Raw genomic sequence first — 19,647 nt, forward strand, 5'->3', positions numbered from 1 at the left:
AAAAATAACATAGTGGTAGAGCTAGAATAGGATCCTTGAGCACCAATTTAGACTTGAGCAACAATTTAGGCTTAATAGGGCATGTTGGAGAAATAAGCCACTTAAACTGGTAATAATAATAATCTTAACAAAAATCCATGGTCATAAAGAAGATTGATAGCTTCCAATTATGGGTCAAGGAACTATTGGAGAAATCTGTCACAAACAAACCATTATAAGAATGCTAAAAAAAAATATTGAGTGATATGTAAGTATGATAACTTAAAGGTAGAATACTGAGAGAGTATCTAATTAGGTTCATAGGAAATATTAGGTTCAAAGCTTAGATAGTCCTTGAAAAATAACATATTATTGTCAAGGTGGAAATTGCATACCCATACAACTTCTCATTTAGGTCTATTTCCATTTTGGGAGAATATTGTAATACATGTATACATCAACAAATGATGCAATCTTGTGCAAAGTTGGTTTCATTCCCCTAGACTTTGTCTATCCCTACACACACACACACACATTCCCATGTACTTAGCCCCACATTATCCTTACACATAAATATTGTAATACAATTAGATATTGTTGACATAAATTACACTTATTCACACACCTACCCTAGTATAGTTGTTATCCACCTAAATCCAAATATTTGTCCACCTTGAGTTATTTTTGTGGTTACGAACTCGACCTTGTAGCTGTAGGCTTGACCCTTGCCTTTGCAATATTTAAAATAAATTTTTTGACCAAAACCCCTTTATGCTCTCGCATTGAGTAGACTAAGTGCATGTTTTATAAAATTTGATGTAATGTGTTACTATTTATGAAATTTAATGCATTCAAATAGCATTTACATTACATCACTTCAATTGGTGCAATAAAAGAAATCTAGACCTACATGAACATTATTAGAGCATATGCATGTTTGAAGATTGCCTTTTAAAATCTACACATTTTTTTGGGTTGAGTTTGGGAGAATGCATTACCTAGGGACAAAATCAACCTTTCAATGCATTTTTAAATACTACTAGCCTTCAAATATAAAAAACAGTTGAGCAAGTGAATATCAGTTAGGAAAATTATTTAGTAAAACTCTTCATTGAATAGGGTCAAATCTAGATGTAAAGAACAAATCCATGATTGTAGAATTAGCTTAGATTTGAGAACTTGATATCAAATAAAACATAAATTCAACATAAATTTCAAAATATTTAATTGATAAAAATATCACATTTATTATACAAATTAACAATTAAAATTCAAAATCATCACGAAAATAAAATTTTTTTTAATCACAAAATTAAATACATTTATCCACTACATATTTATTTTTATAATTTAATATCTAGTTTTATAATATACTAATCTAAAAATTATTATTTTAATCTAAATGAATTTATGCTTATTAAAATAGCTAAATTAAGTTTTGAGGAAAGTTTATATAGATATGATTGTCTCTTACACTTTACTGGTAATTAGGGAAACGGCTATTCTCCATACTAAACTGTAATTTGTAAAATGCAATAGATTTTTACACAATTTTCAATCGTTCAATCTTCAGATTTGAATTTTTCAACATGATACTATTTTATGTGGAAAATAGGCGCAGGCAGTAATTAGTCCATTGTATATGAATATGGAAATTATAGAAAACAAAGTTCATCGCATCGCATTAAATCTTAGGCTGAGGATCTGGAAAACATCCCACCGAAGTAACATAGTAAATCATTTTAGTAACAAATCATAGTGATGTCGAAATTTTCAAATGCTTCTTATACCATAAGAGTAAAGTGTGTAATGTCAAGATTTCGGAATCTTCATCTTCAGAACAAAAACAAAGGCCTATCAGTAACTCTACAATGTTATAAATGGAGTTTTAAGTAGGCAGTGGCTCCAAGTTGAAACCTTGTTTAGGATTTGACAACAGTGCAAAACAAACAGCTGCCATGGAAATAGCACACAATGCACCGGCTAAACTCTTGCTTAAACACACCCTAGACATGGATTTAGAAGTGTCTGCTACAGTAGGAGAAAATTTTGGCTGATCTTTGGCGGCCATGGTCAGAGGTGCATCTATTATTTGCTTAAATGCGTCACGCATGCCTGGTGTCGCATTCGCCTCAGACTGAGCATGTACCGCTTTAATAATGGCAGCTGCGATCTCCACATTACTAGGAATATTTTTTTCTTCATTCATTCCGTATCCTTTTTCCAACTGCAAGTAACAATTTCAGGGTTTGAGATCACAAAACATCAAATTTATTGAATTCAAACATAAATTTCATTTCATTACTGTCGATTTGTCGTTCTCGGTGTGGCAAAGCCGAGGCTGGGACTCGATTTCTGTGATTACGGTCTCCAGGTATGCATTCCCTCGGTTCACTGAAACATTTTCGTCAGTTGCCGCGGCAAAATTATAAACCTGCAAGGTGCCAAGGATATTGTCGTCAATTACTGAACTTTCTGCCGTCAGCTGCTCATCCCGTAAATATTCGTCTTCGATTGATGTTTTCAGGGGCTCTGGAAAGAAGACATCGGCAGGCGCAGGGAAATTACTTTTATTCTCAATTTCTTTAAAGATGACTTCTTTGTCCTCATCAACTCCTCCATCATTCGTTACGACGCTTTCTTCTGGTAAAGCAGCCTCTACGAAAACATCAAATTTCTTCACATGGACATCTTCCTCAGAGATTTTCTCACTTAGTTTGTTGCTACCAACGCTCTCCGTCAAAGCTTTCTGCTATTTTTCATGAAAAGCAATTTAAATATTTTCAAGCTCAAAACAGCAAACATTTACAATATTTATCATCAATCCAGTATCAAATCATTCGGTACTATAAAATAAGTAAATAATAAAGATTTGACCATAAAAAATGTTTGCAATTTCACATTTTGTTCCGATTTGTTATAAAGCAAATGCATAAAGATTAGACAAAAGAAAAATGTAAGGTTTGATGAGCTTTACACGGAGGTTCGGCGTTCCTCTTTTTTCGATCTTGCGAGCATTTGTCATGACATTGCCTGCAACTTTCTTCGCAGAAGATCGGCCTGATTTGGCTGAGACAGTATTTTTAGAAAATTTATTCATTTGATCAGTAAGTCAATCGAAAAGCTTTAGGTTCCTGGAAATTTACTGCCTGCATTAAACTCAAAGGCCTTCTATTTTGCCTGTTTCATAAATACAGAGAAATTTAAATCTAATGAAACCAAAAAAATTAGCCTGTAATATTTAAAAGCTTCTAGGAAAAAAATGATTTTGTTAAAATTAGAGTAACAATTTTTTGATTCATTAAAGATCTGCTCCAACTTCTGGATACCTGAGAAGATCCTCTCCCTGCAGTTTGAAAAACCAGTGCATTTGATCGCCAGTATTATTAAAGATGTAACTAATTCGCTGAGGGCACAATTCATTAATGACTCTACCGTGATTTTCAATATTTATACCACTTCGGAAAGCAGTTATCCCGCCGAGGGTCAAAAAGTCTTTGTTTTTATCGCTAGACAGCAGAGATGAACTACTTCCTTGACAATCTTTAATGAGAGAGTATTATTTTCATTTTGAGTTTTTTTTTTAATGTATGAAATCATTGGATCATTTTTGTTATAGGGGTATCCGGGTATGATCTTGGTTTCATTCTTTATAGATCATATTTATAGACATTTAAATCTTGGTGGATGATGTACTAAAAAAACATATTGTCATCCACATACAATGTTCACAAAAGTGTAGAAGAAAGTTTTGAGACGTCTCTTTATCTTAAAAAAAAGGACACGTGCGTACACATAGTAAAAGATTTGAATACAAGAATAGTTTACACAATTTATTTTTTCATGAGTTTGAATCATGACATCCCACATCTTGACCCCCTTCTATCATCTATCCCAATGATCCTTATACCTATCATTCATTGTCCTTGATTAGATCTATGAGTGCAAACTTGATCTATATCACTTTCACATTATAGATATAAATTCTTAACTTTAAAAATTTGATTTCAACTTTTTTACCCACTAACTTCTTCCTATTGATTTGTCTTAGTCAACCTTGTGTGTGTGTGTGTTGATTTGTGTTCTTGGATGATGCATTTAAAAACATCCATTCTCTCAAGCAAAATCACATTGGAATGTGAGAAGAACACCTAGGTTAAGGAGCTTAAAAAAAATTCTATTATGCATAGTATGTGACATTATCCTAGGTTTGTGCATGCTTGCTTGCTATATTTGATCTTTCACTCAAAATTGTAAAGTCAATTTATTAAGAGTTTGATTAAAGAGAGTAGTTTTGCCCAAGGTGCTCCTAAACACAACTTGCCTTTATGCATATTTACACACTTGAGTATAACTTGATAAAAAAATGCGAATTCCAATATTCTTACAAAGTCTACTAAGTTAGATTCATGAATTTTAATTTAAGTATGTTAGGTTCACACTTGTGAAAGTGATATACATAAAACAATAGTTATGGTATGCATATTTTGTACCTACATTATGTCTTAGTTCTTTATATGTATGTAAAGACTCATAACTTCATAACTTTCAAACTCTATATCATATTTTAAATCTAAAATTTATTACATTATATAAGATTTGTTGGCCATACTTTTTGAAGGGGCTTAATTTTTTTCATTTAATATTTTAAATTGGTGAAAAAATATTTTTTTATGATCTTTAAATTTTACACTAAAAATTAATAAATAATTATTTATCTACAAAAATATCTTGTAAGAATATGTATCTCATCTTCCCATGTTTTCTTGTATACAAGTTTTGATGAAAAATATATTTTTTCTCCAAATTAGATTGGTTGGAAAGACAATTCCTTTTTCTCTTAAGAAATTTAATAAGCCCTCTTTCAAATATCTAATTTCATCATATTAATTTCAAGTTACTTCATAAAATAGATATTATTTTCTTTGAATTATTTTATAGATAATTCTTTTGATTTAACTATCTATTTTTCCTAGATATGTGAAAAATATATTCTTTAACATAAATGAAACATTACACATGAAAGTTCTACTCTGTATTTTGAGCAAAATAAAAGCCTTAAAAAAAAATAATGTAACCAAAAATGTTGCATGAACTAGTTTTTACAAAAAAGTTACTAAAACCAAGTAGAAACCTTGAACATTTTTTTTAAATTATTTTGACTCTCAAAAGCAATTAAAGATATAAACGAAGAACATACTAGTTTTTTAATAAATGCATGCAAATACCATATAAATTGAAAACAAAATTATCTATCCTCAACATGAATAGTAAACAACCAAGATCTAGTCCAAGATAGTCACATCACTTTATTTCATAAATAATCCTAAAATTAAAATAGTTAAATAGAAAGAGTTACATAAATGACAGAACATGCAAATAGATATAAGACAAAAATATCTCAAAGCAATAATATACATAATAAAAATATTGCAATTAAATGAATGAATACAACCTAAAGGAGTGAATACATATATAGAGAATAGAAGAAGAAAATACAATTAATGAGGGATCATCCTAAAAATAAGTAGGGGTTACATTCACGTAAGATATCATCTACCTTCAAAATGACCCAATCTTATAATTAAACATGATAAATAAACATGTAGGAAGATAGTATAATATCCTACAAAGAAAAATAAAAAACTTGGGTTAGTCTGCAATAATGAATCCCACTTTTTGGTCAAATCAAGACAATGAAATCAACATATTTCACCATGTCTTCACTTTCTAACACTTATAGTAGCTAAACCATTTAGAATTCAAAGATGACGCAAACTGATGATTTGTGATATTTTGTGTTTATATTCTAAATATATATTTAAAAAAATAAATAAAAAAATTCTGAATCTTTTTACATAACTTTTTTATAGTAAGCACCATTTTTTAAAAGTGACGTTTATGTTGTAAAGGATAACCTTTTTCATAGAAACAAACAAATTAAATTTTTTAAAATATAGATTTGTCACACCAATATTTGAGTGAATGGATATTTTTTACAACTTGTTTTACATATTTTTTTTTTTAAATTAATTTTTGGAGAGAGTAATTACAATTTGAATAGAGGTTTATGTCATTTTGCATAAATTTTTCTATATACATTTGAAGTGAATTATTTATTTCTTTAAATGAGGACATCAATACTTAGGGATCACATATTTTTTAGATTTTTATTCTCTATTTTCCTATTTTTTGACAATTCACAAGAAACAAAAATAAATATAATAATTAAATTATATATATTCAAAATTATAATTTTTAGAAGGCTTATAATACTTGGGCTAAATACTTACACAAAATTATGTCTAAATGAGTTCATTTGTTTCCCCAAAAGTTAAGCAAAAGTAGTTTTTTGTTAGTTTTTTGATAGCTACAGAGGAGACTCCATTGTAGGTACGATTTAATACTAGAGGGGCTCTATTCAAGGGGGTTTTATCTAACACTCTTCAATTAAAATAATTTAATAGAACATTTCAAGGTTTTAATCATTATGTTTTCTCACAAATACGTGATTCGAATTTTTTTTAAGATGTCCAAAATATGGGACATAACATTGTTGAATCATCCACATACCTACACTCACAACATATGGCATCAGAGGATTTAAATGTACCAAAAGTCACATTTACCATTAATTGAAATTGAGGTGACTTTGATAAAGGATTGGGTGCTAATTCTTCATTTTTAGAACTAGAAGAGAGGTTGATTAACCTATCATTTTTACTTCATCTAGTTCCCTTAATATGTTATATAAGGATGGTTTAAAAAAGAGGGAAAGATAGAATGGGTATTTTGGTATTGAATGTTGATTATATGTTTATTGGGATGGGATGATGGAGGGAGGTATAAGTGGTCAAGGTTAGGGATTAGTTTATGAATGGATTGTAGGAGTATGATGGGAATGGGAAATAAAGGTAATGATCGAGGGAGGAATGATGGGAATATGAGAGGAATGGTGTTCATTAAGGGGCGTAGATACTATAGCCTAAGATGTAGGAGGGGTAGGGTTAGGGTTAGTGAAAAACATGGGAGATTGATAGTAATATAGAAGGATGATGAGAGATATGTTAGAGAGGGATACTATGGAAGAATATCAAGGGACATTATATTCACCAAAAAAAATGGCTAACACCCTAAAGAATATGAAGTATTAGTAAGGGATATTTAATAAAGGTTTGAAATATTTAACATATTCACCTAGCTTACTCATGCATTTCTTAAGAGGATATGTAATTTGTTTTCCTTTTTATTTTTCTTTTAGAGGTCAAAAAATTCCAGATGTGTATAATGGTTAAATGTATAATCATTAAGGTCCATTAAATTAGTTATATTATTAATGATACAATAATTTTAATCATCCATAGCCATAGAAGTATTAAGTGTTTATTTCACCTTGTGGCAATAAAATACCTACAAATTTTCTTTGGTATTTTTTATAAATAGTAAATAGATGTAAATAAGATTTTGATCTAAAAATGGATATAAAAATTGAGAGAGTACATAATATTTTAAAATGGTCAATTAAAGAAGGTAAAATGGTTAGAAAAATATCAAAATTGGCCAAATAGTAGAAATGAAAATAAAAACCACCCACTAGATGGATGAGTGATAATATGTAGATCTAGATTGTAATTATGATATATAAAGTACTAGTGTTTTTAGCTCAAATTTTTATTCTCTCCAAAAATAACTCGGCTTTACTATGGATATTAAAAATTGCGAGTTCCAAAACTTGTCGATTTTTTTTATAAAATTGCATGCTTAGTGCTATCTTACAATTTTACACAACTTTGCCTCTAAAGATAACAAATATTTTTAGCCAAATTTATTAAAATAAGAGGTTTTTAGATTTGAATCTCTCACTATTTTAAAAGATTAATTTATTTTTCATTACAACTTTAATAATTAATTATTGTTTATTTGCACCTACATTATGTCTTATTTCTTTATATGTATGTAAAGATTCATAGCTTTCAAACTCCATATCATTTTTTAAATCTAAAAGTTGTTTCAATATACAAGATTTGTTTGGCCATACTTTTTGAAGGGGTTTCTAATTTTTTTCATTTATTATTTTAAATTAGTCAAACAATTATTATTTATTCAATTTTTTAAAATTTATACTAAAAAATAATAAGTTATTATTTATTTACAAAAATATTTCATAAAAATATGTTCCATTTTCACATATTTTCTAACTTGTATACAAGTTTTGATGAAACATATTTTTTTTCTCCAAATCAGATTGGTTGGAAAGTCAACTCCTTTTTTAAGAAATTTTATAATCCCTCTTTAAAATATCTAGTTTCATGTCATATTAATTTGGATTTACTCCATAAAATAGATTCAATTTTCTACATCTTTTATTACTTTCTTTGAATTATTTTATAGATAATTCTTTTGATTTATTAGCTAAAATTACACAAGTCTAATTTTTAACATTTTCATTACTAGTTACAAGTGTTGTTTGACCATGATGATCTCTCCCTTGCTCAAAATCCTAGTAAAGCACACTAGGTTGGATATAAATCCATAAATTCACCATAATGTAAAGAAACAATTTATTTTATAATTAATTTAGAGTTATATTAAATTATTAGCCAATTTACAAAATCAAATTTAAACTATTAAAATTAATAAAAATAATAATAAAATGAAATTAAAGAAAAAAAAGTCTAGCTCTTTTAACAATATTTATTCTTTTTATAAGTGATCATTTTGTTAATTCACTGTTCAATGAACAATTAAATTTAAGAATATGAAATTGGATATATGCACTATATGAATTGTGAAGAATCCTTGAATGAGATCTAGATTATATAGGACCAAGTTAATCCTATATTCTATTTTGGGACACTTTTCTTTGATAGGATCTAGTTTGCATATTCACAAATTTTTTCTTTAATGATGCAAGATTGTTTTAAAATAAAGGATTGTGCTAAAAATAATAATGAGGTCTAGTGTAAAGAAAAGAGAATATTGGTAACTTCATTGATGGCAATCAAACCCCTTTACTAATATATATAATTGATATAATTGAGAAACACACAATACAATATATTACAATACAATGTGTAGGATGTTATTGTTGATGTAATATTAAAGTAATTCTTTAACATAGATGTTTTTTAATAAGAGTTTTTTATACAATGATTATGTTTGATGATCTAGAATTGTCTATAATTACAAGATCCTAATAACGCAACTTGAAATATTTAGTAGAAAATTTAATAGATTAAATATAATTTTTTTAAAAATGACCTTGTAAATAAGAGTTTTTTAAAGATTGAATATGATAGACTAGATATAAGATCAATTATATAAATAATTTACAGTTAAACTCCATTTATATACCACACAAATTAAATTAAATACTATTTATATTATTAATAAAAAAAATATTAAAAATAAGTGAAGTAAACATATAATCCCTGCAAAATCCGAACAAAGCAAAACTTAGAGCAAAACAATAAAATAAACTAAACAATAAAAACCTTACAATTTTTTTTAAATTTTTTTTTGATCCTTTATTTATGACCAGCTTTAAAATGTTAGTCAATTATGAGGGGCTAACACTTTTAAGTTTAGAAGTGTATTCTTAGTGTGATCACACACCTTAAACAACATATTAAGCCTAAAAAATGTCAATCAACTTTGGATGTTTAACACTTTTAAATCTATAAATATAAACTTAATGTGTGTGATTTAAACTATTCCACGATGCTAAACATACCGACGACACTATACATCTGATCCAAAACCAAAACTGGTTATAGACCTTCATTACTGTCTAGGAATAGTGAGGGCCTAGGAGGATCCTCAATTTCTATGCTGCCTTCCAACATCTTCGCCACTTTGCCCATCGAAGGCCTCTCCTCCGCCCGACTCTGAATACACCACAACGCTGTCTTCACCACTCTCCTCACCTCTTCCATTGCACTTTGGCATTCTCTTATCCCCTCTAATCTTTTATCCACAACCTCTTCTGCCTTACTGTCCACCATCACCATCTGGAATGCCCATTCAGGAAAATAGAACTCACTATCTTGTTCAGGTGAGCCATTTATATTCCTTTCTCCGCTAACTATTTCAAAAAGCACCATTCCAAAGCTGAACACATCCACCTTTGCCGTGATAGGATAGTTTTGAAACCACTCTGGTGCTAAATATCCCCGTGTCCCTCTGATCGTAGACACTTTCAGGGTGCGTTCTTTCTCAACCAATTTAGCTAGTCCAAAATCAGAAACCTTGGGACAAAAGTTCTCATCGACCAAAATATTCTCTGGTTTGATATCACAATGAAGAACCCATTCTAGGCACTCCTCATGAAGGTAAGCAATGGCTCTTGCGACCCCCAAAGCTATGCGGTATCGGACGCCCCACTCCATTGCAGTCGCTCCATCCGTGTCGAACAAATGCTTCTCTAAAGACCCATTGGGTATGTAATCGTAAACCAGAAGTCTGTGCTCACCTTCTGCGCAAAATCCCCACATGCGAACAAGGTTGAGGTGATGGATTCGCCCTATGATTGTCACCTCTGCCCAGAATTGTTGTTCCCCATGATGAAGTCCTTCCAGTTTCTTCACTGCAATCTGCCTCTGATCCGGCAGAAGACCCTTGTACACTCTCCCGAATCCTCCCTTCCCCACTATATTGCTGAAATCATTGGTGGCTGATTTGAGCTCTGCGTATGAGAATTTCTTAGGCCCACCAGAAGGAAGAAGATCCATTGCGAATATTCGGGCTATGTCTCTTAATTCCGTGTACCTCCTCAGAAAAGCACCGAAGGCATAAGCCCCGCACAAGAGCTCTAACCCGAAAACGCAGCAGATTATGATGAGATTTCGTGTCGTGTAGTCCGATTGAGTCCTGGGGAAAGGTATTTCTAGACGGATCGGACAAACATTTTGAACTACAGAGAGCAAACCATGAAAGAGATTCGGAGCAGCTTCTTCCCCGCTTGCAGAGCTCTTCAAATACATGCGCGTTTGCCCATCTGGAGACCAATATCCGTTCACCAATTTGCCGAATTGGTAGACACAGTTTCCTTTGTCGAGTTGGTGCACGAAACCCAGACACGTGCTATTGTTCCTGCAAAACTCTATGCAGACTTGTAATCTTTTTGCAGGCCCTGGTACAGAATTAGGTCCATCAAAATTGACGAAGTCAAGCGCTACAAATCTTACATTGGTGAGATTCTTGATATCACTGTGCGGTTTGCAGCTTCGATTATCGACTGGGCTCGGGTCGAAACCAGGCGGACATTCACACATTGGTTTCCACCCCGAGTTTACCTTACACACAGCGTTCTCTCCACAGACCCCATGGATTCTGCAGTGCTGCGAGACGGCTTCCCAGACTATTTCCCATGAAGAAGAAGGAGGATATCTTTTCCGACTATATATACGGAGGTTTCCGTCTCTATCTAATGTCAATCTTCTCAACTGGTCCTTCTTGCCCCTGTCGGACGCCATGATCAAGGAATTTTGAATGATGTTGCTTGAATTCAGATACCCAGACTTGTCCAGAGCAACTGCTGGAAAGCTACCCGATTGCCAGTACCATTTGGGTGCCTGCTCTTCCTGTTCCTTCCTGTGATAGTACAAGGAAAGTTTGTTGGAATGTTCCTCTAAAGAAAGAGAATAGTAGTTCCCATCTCTACCATAAGTGCCGTTTGCTAACCTCGACTGCAAAACGTCTCCTGGGCTGAAGTCTTGTGTGGGAAGAAGATTAAATGTGGGGAAGTCCTTAAAGCTTTCCCATTGATTGAACACCAGATTGCCCGAATCCTGCACAATAAGATCCAGGGCATATTTTGAATTAGGCGTGACCTTACTCGTCCATGCAATTACACCATTCTCGTCCAAAATGGAGAGAGCCCCGTTTTGTAAGGTCAAAGAAGAGTTGCCACCCACAAGAGAAGTTGAGTTCGCCATCCACGCTAGAGTTCGATCAGAATCGTTGGCATACCAGACAGCAAAGGCATAACGATTTGGTGTCACGTTATAGAACCCAGCACAAAACGTACCATCTGAAGAAACCAAGTACATGTTGTCATTGGAATTCCAACCAGGAGAATTCAGAAGAGCAGAAGAGAGATGAGCTACTGTTTTAACCCCTGCTCCCTCGCTCTCACTCACACAAATCAAAGCCATGAAATTAACCAGTAAAACCCAGGGAGCGTCCATGACTTTGGGATTTACAACAGGGCAAGCATTACCTTAAATAGAAGTATTCGACATTCTCATTGAGAGTCAGAACACATCTAAGGAGAATTACTAATCATAAAATAAGATTCGGTTTGTCTTATATACGAGTCAACTGGCAATTCCCCCGGCAAAGGTCCCGGGCCTCCAATACTGTCTGCCATTTATAAAAAAAATTATGACACAGACCATATATAAAAAGCGTTGACATAGTTATTATAGAAGCATTTCTCAATCACTGGTAGGGCTGGGGTAGAGAGAATACGTTTCGTTGAATTTACAGAAAGTCTAAAGCCGAAATTAAGTCAAGACACGTTCAGTTTGAAGTATTTGATCTGGTTTTAGTCTATCTAAAGCCGAAATTAAGTCAAGACACGTTCAGTTTGAAGTATTTGATCTGGTTTTAGTCTAAGTCTCATAAAGAATACAATGCACACATTTTTAACATAAATCACAGAGGTAGGTTATCCAGCATAATGGGTGGACTTGAAATTAATGCTTCTGCTTCTGTGATGATCTCTTACGGTTGAAGCATATAGAGTTTGTCAAATTAACTATACTTTTCTGGCTGGGGGAATCACATTCCCATTGGCAATGGCTACGCAGGGGACAAAATGGCCCCCATGCCATGCAAACCTTTCTCCATGCCCCCATGCCATGCCTGACGCCACGGTCCACCCTCCAATCAACCTGTCCCGTCAGAAGCTCCACCCCCAAAATTCGTTTAAAAGTTACAAGTAGTAATATAATAATAAATTAATAGTTGATTATATATTTAGATTTTTTAATAATAAGTTATATGTTTTTCTTTTTTAATTTCTATTTATTTTAATAAAAATCATATTATAATATATATAATACGTAATTGATGATTTTAAGATATATGTATTATATAGAAATTTTAATAATATTAATTTTAAAAATTTTAATAATATTATATTTTAATTTTTTACATAAATATAAATAGGTAAATAATAGTTTATTTTTAATTGATTTATACATATTTAAGTTAAAAAACATTATCAAATTTACTAAAACTAAAAATAAAAGTAATTAACTAATTTTCTTAGTTAAAAATATTATAGTAAAGTAATTAAGTTACACATATTTAAGTTAAAAAATATCAAAAACATTTACTAAAAGTAAAAATAAAAGTAACTAAGTTAAAAATATTTAAGATAAAAATATTAACTTACACATATTTTTGATATTTTTTCATTTAAAAATAAAAGTAAAAATATGTGTAATTAAGTCTATGTAACTAATATACAAAATATACAAATTTAACATATATATTAAAAAAATATTAATATAACTTAAAAATAAAATTAAAATATGTGTAAGTAATGTAAAATTTTAACATCCATAATATATAACTAATTAAACGATTTTAACATATGTAAGTTAAAATTAATGATTAGTTACACATATTTAAGTTTTAAAAAAATTAAAAAATAAACTAAAAGTAACTAAGTTACTTAGTTAAAAATATTTAAGTAACTAAGTTACACATATTTAAGTTAAGAAATATCAAAAATTTACTAAACTAAAAATAAAAGGAATTAAGTAATTAAGTTAGTTAAAAATATTTAACCAAGTTACACATATTTTTTATATTTTTTAAAGCTTCTTTTTAATTATATTATATTTTTATTTTTAAGTTATATTAATAATTTTTTTAATATATGTCTTAAATTTTTATATTAGTTACACATATTTTTACTTAATTACAACTTTTTTACTTTTATTTTTAAATTAAATTTATTATTAAAAAAAGAAATATATAATTAAAAAATTAAACTGTTATTTACCTAATGTATTTTAAAAAGTTAAAAAATAATATTATTAAAATTTACATATATGTTAGCATCACATAATTATATATTATAATACAATTATATTAAAATAAATAAAAATAAAAAATTAAATATATAACTTATTATTAAAATAAAACATTAAAAAGAAAAAATAAATAAAACATAAAAACATAAACTATAAAAATAAAATTTGAAAAGAAGTTAAAGGAGTAAAACTTAAAACAATATAAATTAAAACATTAAAGATTAATAATAAAAATTAAAAAATGTAAACATATAACTCAAATTAAAAATAAACTATTATTTACCTATTTATATGTATGTAAAAATTTAAAAATTATTTTATTAAAATTTCTATATAATACATATATCTTAAAATCATCAATTAAATATTATATATATTATAATATGATTTTTATTAAAATAAATAGAAATTAAAAAAGAAAAACATATAACTTATTATTAAAAAATCTAAATATATAATCAACTATTAATTTATTATTATATTACTACTTGTAACTTTTAAATATACATATAATAAATTAAAAACATATTAAAATATATGAAGGCGGCAGGACAGTACAAATTTTGGGGGTGGAGCTTCTGACGGGACAGGTTGATTGGAGGGTGAACCGTGGCGTCAGGCATGGCATGGGGGCATGCAGAAAGGAAGGCATGGCATGGGGGCCATTTTGTCCCCTGTGTAGCCATTGCCATTCCGATTGCTCTACGTTAGCAACGTCTGTCCACCACATAAAGGAGATTAGTAATTTATATGATAAAATTATTGTTGAAAAAAATTACAAACTTCACGAAATTTATATGAAAATAGATAAATAGAATTAGGGATCAATTGTTTTATTAATATCTAACTCAATTTTTTTTGTTTGTTTTTATCATATCTCTGGAATGATCTTTTAAATTGACATTATCTAGTTACTATTGGATCATGGTTCATAAAATTATATTCTTATAATTTAAGTTTCAATTTTTTCATAATAAAAAAATGGTCTCATATGTTATATTAATATTAACCTATGAAGAATCCATATCATCCTAACGATCATGTTTTTCAGATTAATTTTTTTGGAGATAAGTATTTATTTTATAGTTATTTATTTATATGATTTCAAGACATTATACTTAACGAGAGTGGAACACATTACTTCTAAAATTGTTTCATTGAAGGTGTTAAAGATTTTAAGTAGTGATGGAAAATCTATCCATGAGTTCAAATAGGTTCAACTAAGCACAATGTCCACCACAATGAAAGGGAAAAAACAATGTCCATTAATGTAGTTTGTTTTGATTGGTGGAAAAAATGTCATTTGTATACAATTCCTTTGCTAAATGAAGCCATTATAATGCAAGGTAGGCTAGTTGTAGGGGAAAAAACAAGGTATGCATCTATAAATTTTAAGGTGACAAGAGGTGGATGAATGTTTGTATATATAGATCATGTTTGTATGCATGTCAAAATAAGAAGTTTTTTCATCTTCGACCACCCTTTGATGATAAATATATTAAGGCATTTTTTTAATTTCTAACTTTCTTGCGTGTTCTTGTTAATGTTTAAATGTCTTCATATTGATTATAAAATATTAACAATGGCCATAAATGATTATTGATACTTGTAGGTTCTTGGAAAATATGTGAGGGTTCAACTTGACATGTGTATCTCATATTGAAGGTTACAAAAAAGTATACTAAGAAGATAAATGATGATTAGGAACTATGGTATACCACTCTTCAGCATCCTCACATAGATTCTTAACAAAAAAATTATTCATGAGTCCTCATTTTATATCTCAAATGTTTCAATTATCTAAAAAAACTTCTTGCCATGTGTCTCACATTGAGAAAAGTAACATCCATAGTCACCTTTAGATAAGTCCAACTAATTGTAGTCACCAAAAACAAGGAGAGGTTTAGGAGGCCTAAACTTTTATTCCTTCGTAGTTATAAGGCGAGATTGAGGATATGCAACACTTCAAATGAATCTAATCCTTTGTATGGATGCAAGGAAGATGCATATTTACTTGGACAACAAGAAGAAGCTTTAGTATAACAACTTTTATTTTCACATTCATAATAATAATAATAATAATTTGGTCAAGATGCATAAAGAGACCCATAGTATTCCCTGTGCCAAGGGTCCATGATTAATTAACTTACAATAAATAGGTTGCATCTAAGACAAACATGCCTTTTTATGGAAGAAATTTAATCATCAAAAGGCATGAAATATTATGATGTGTAATTTAACTACCAATTACTACACCAATTTACATTCTTCACCAAGTCAAAAAGTTATTATTAGTATAACTAAACTTGGTTCATAGTAGTTCCTATCGTATTATTGACTTGATCTCATCATCAGGGTCTGAGTGGTTCCCACAAGCAGATTTTTGGTAAAAAATATGGTGAAAGAGTTTAAACTAGACATTTTGCTTCTTCAGGAAACTAAAATGAGTTCTGATGCCTTCTATAAGGTGTGCAACTTCATTTGGCCCTTCTCTGATTCCATAGCAATGAGTGCTGATGGCGCCTATAGAGGTTTGACAACAATGTGAAAACCCAACAATCTCAATAGGACCCTTAGATGCCAAGACAAAAATTATCAAAGTATCTCTTTTGTGGATGGTATATCTAGTTTGAAGTGGACCCCCACTAATTTCTATGCACCTAATAATCTAGTCTTGAGAAGGATGTTTTTGGATCTTCTTCTTTATTTGTGGGGGAATTTTTTAAACTCTAACCGGTTGCTCATGAGAGATTTAAATACCCCCTTTATCCCTCTGAAAAACTAGGAGGGTCATCTGACTTCTCTATCAGTATGTTGGATCTCCATGATTTCATATCTAAGAGTAAATTGATTGATTTGGGTTTGGAGGGCAGGAACTTCACTTGGTCCAACCTTTGTATAGGTAACAGTCTCATTCAAGTCAAGCTTAATCGATGCATGTTTTCAAGCTCTTGGAACATTTTCAATTTGTGTCATCTCTCTTCTAAAAACCATTTTGGTTCAGACCATTTCCCTATCCTCTTCTAATGGGATGCGCTAGACCTACTCTGCTCTTCCCTTTTCATTTTGAACTTTTGTGGTCTCACCACCCCAACTTTAAAGATATGATGCTCAGTGTTGGAATAGCTATGTTAAGGGCACATATATGTTCAGGATTACATGTAAACTAAAACTTTTGAAGAAGAATCTAAGGAGTGAGAGTAAATCCTCTTTTTTTAATATCTTTGCCGAGAAGAAAGATGTGAAGTCCCAACTTAAAGATCTGCAACTGGATATGGAACATGCTTTGGTGCAACTCTTGATAGGGTTAAGAAGGGAAAATGTCTTCAGGTTGATCTTCACAATATTGTTTTGAAGGAAGAGCTATTTGGAAACAAAGACCCCGTATCCAATGGGTGAAATAAGGCAATAGGAATACCAAGTTCTTCCACTAGTCTTCTATTTGTCAGAAGAATAAAAACATGACGAAGGAGTTGATTGGTTCAAATGGCTCTCTACTCACAAAAGAGGAAGACATTCAAAGTGAAGTAGTTAATTACTTCAATACCATTCTCAACCCGCTGCTCTCTTTAGATCTAATGGTTAATGATATCTCTTACAAGCTCCTTAGGATTACCCCTAACCTTGTTAGCCCAAAAAATAATATGAATATGATTCATAATTTTTCTTAGGAAGTTAAGGAGGTGGTGTTTTCCATGGGTTTGTTTAAATCCCTAGGGCTGGATGGTTTTCTACCCTAATTTTTTCAGGAATATTGGGACATTGTGGGTTGGGAGTTCATTTTGGCTACTCGAGAGTTCTTATCCTCAACGAGTCTTCTAAGAGATATTAATAACACTTATATTGTGTTTATCCCAAAGAGGGATGGGGCAAATAAAATAATATATCTCAGACCAATAAGTCTTTGTTATACTCTTTAAAATATTTTCTCTAAACTTTTGGCTAATAGAATCAAGCCCCTTCTTAGTAAGTTAATTCATGAATATAAAAAAGGGTTTGTTCCTAGTGAACAAATTTTGATGTTGTTCTTGTGGTTCATGAATCCCCCCACTCTATGGAAAAGAGTAAAAAAGAAAGCATTCTCTTGAAGCTAGACATATCAAAACTATATAACAAGGTTTCTAGGCCTTTCCTTTCTAAGGTCCTTAATAGATTCAGTTTTGGAGATAAATTTCTTAAGATCGTGGAGGTGTGATTCTACTTACCCATGTTCTCTATCTTAGTTAATGACTTCCCTTAGGTTTATTTTTTATCTTCTAGAGGCCTTAGATAGGGGGAACTCTTATCTCCTTATCTTTTCATCCTTATGGCTAATGTTCTAGGCATGAATATTGAGGCAAATATACTCTAGGACTCCTTGAAGAGGATTTAACTTTCTTCTGCCCCCCTGATCACTTTGCATAAACAAGTTGTTGATGATACTTCGTTGCTAGGTTCTGCGTTAGCGGTAGAAGCTAAAACCGCTAATCTCATCCAATTGACCAATACATTAAAATGGGGGTAAATTCAATAGATCTAGCCACAATTCAATTAAATAAAAGGGTTGAAATACCAATTAAATTTACTTGTAGGTTGTCTCCCCCTTTTGGAGTTGAAATTTGATTTGAATTGTAAATTTTAGGGTAAATCAATGGATAATTGGAGTAAAATATAAATAATAGAATGTTCTAGATGTTAGACAAAGCCACAAATAGAAATCTAAGTAGGGAAAATGAATTAGAACTTGTAGCTGAAAATTTGGGCTAAATTGTCAGGACCAAGGTGGTAGGTCGCCTTGGTCCTATAGCTTTTGGAATGGCAAGTGGGATTTTTTTCAGACCAGGAAGATGCATAGGATCCGCTATTGGAAAATTGGGCAAAATTATCGGACCAAGGTGGTAGGTTGCGCTAGTCCTCTACTTTTTGCTTTTATAAAAGTTGAACCTATTTATCATCGTCTGTTCTATTGAAATATTTGATCACAAATCCTAAATCAATTTCCTTCAGAGAGAGAGAGAGAGAGAGAGAGAGAGAGAGAGGTTTGTGGATATGGGGTTTGCCTTGGGTCAAACCACAGTTTAGGAATTAACCTTGAAGTTCAAATGGAAATAGAATTTAATTGCAACAAGATGCTTTCTTTTTGAGGGAAAGATGAGATCCGAAATTGAATGTTTGTAATTGAAGTTGATACCTTGATGAAGCTTGCTTGAATCCTCACACAAGGGTTTAGGATGTCATGTAGAACGTCTTCATGGAAGTTTGATCATGGATTCCATATTGAATGCTTGAACTTGACTAAACCTCTCCTTCAATGTTTGATGAATGCTTGATTTATTGCTCACTTGAATTTGCTAGAGTGTAATTAAGAGTGAGAGATCCAAATTTGAATTAGACCAACTTAGGTTTCATAGAATTCAAATGATAGGGGTAGGCCTCCTTTTATACTTAATTGTCTAAAAATTATTTGAATTTCTGGAGCAAACTGACTCGGGAATTCATGCCCACTTGATGCAATAATTGTTAGGACCAAATTTGGGTCTTGATTAAGAAGATCTAGGCAATTTGGTGCCCTAGTCCTCAACTAGGACCATGACACCCTAGAGCCTTAATCTTGGAAATCAGGACTCAAATTTGGATAGGA

At 31.1% G+C, this 19,647-nt stretch overlaps 2 protein-coding genes across 5 annotated transcripts; both read right to left on the reverse strand.

Moving 5' to 3' along the window:
- Positions 1 to 1,738: 1,738 nt before the first annotated feature.
- LOC131064280 (uncharacterized) lies at positions 1,739 to 3,488 on the reverse strand. 4 transcript variants are annotated; one of them, XM_059216933.1, is made up of 4 exons: positions 3,309 to 3,488; positions 2,957 to 3,048; positions 2,285 to 2,731; positions 1,739 to 2,206 (listed from the first exon to the last, which is right to left on the reverse strand). In XM_059216933.1, the coding sequence occupies exons 1-4, from the start codon at positions 3,400 to 3,402 to the stop codon at positions 1,868 to 1,870; spliced, it is 972 nt and encodes a 323-aa protein (XP_059072916.1). In that variant the 5' UTR covers positions 3,403 to 3,488; the 3' UTR covers positions 1,739 to 1,867. The 4 variants fall into 4 exon arrangements, with proteins under 4 accessions (XP_059072916.1, XP_059072917.1, XP_059072918.1 ...); XM_059216934.1 differs by having other exon boundaries at positions 2,285 to 2,728; positions 3,309 to 3,486; XM_059216935.1 differs by having other exon boundaries at positions 2,285 to 2,728; positions 2,957 to 3,159; positions 3,309 to 3,398.
- A 6,261-nt stretch (positions 3,489 to 9,749) lies between these two features.
- On the reverse strand, positions 9,750 to 14,719 carry LOC131064264 (G-type lectin S-receptor-like serine/threonine-protein kinase At2g19130). The gene is made up of 4 exons (XM_059215563.1): positions 14,586 to 14,719; positions 12,746 to 12,875; positions 12,294 to 12,342; positions 9,750 to 12,199 (listed from the first exon to the last, which is right to left on the reverse strand). Exons 1-4 carry the CDS (start codon positions 14,717 to 14,719, stop codon positions 9,750 to 9,752), a joined length of 2,763 nt encoding a protein of 920 aa, XP_059071546.1.
- Between the last annotated feature and the right edge of the window lie 4,928 nt (positions 14,720 to 19,647).

Source organism: Cryptomeria japonica, chromosome 2 (genome assembly GCF_030272615.1).
Source record: "Cryptomeria japonica chromosome 2, Sugi_1.0, whole genome shotgun sequence".
NCBI lineage: Eukaryota > Viridiplantae > Streptophyta > Pinopsida > Cupressales > Cupressaceae > Cryptomeria > Cryptomeria japonica.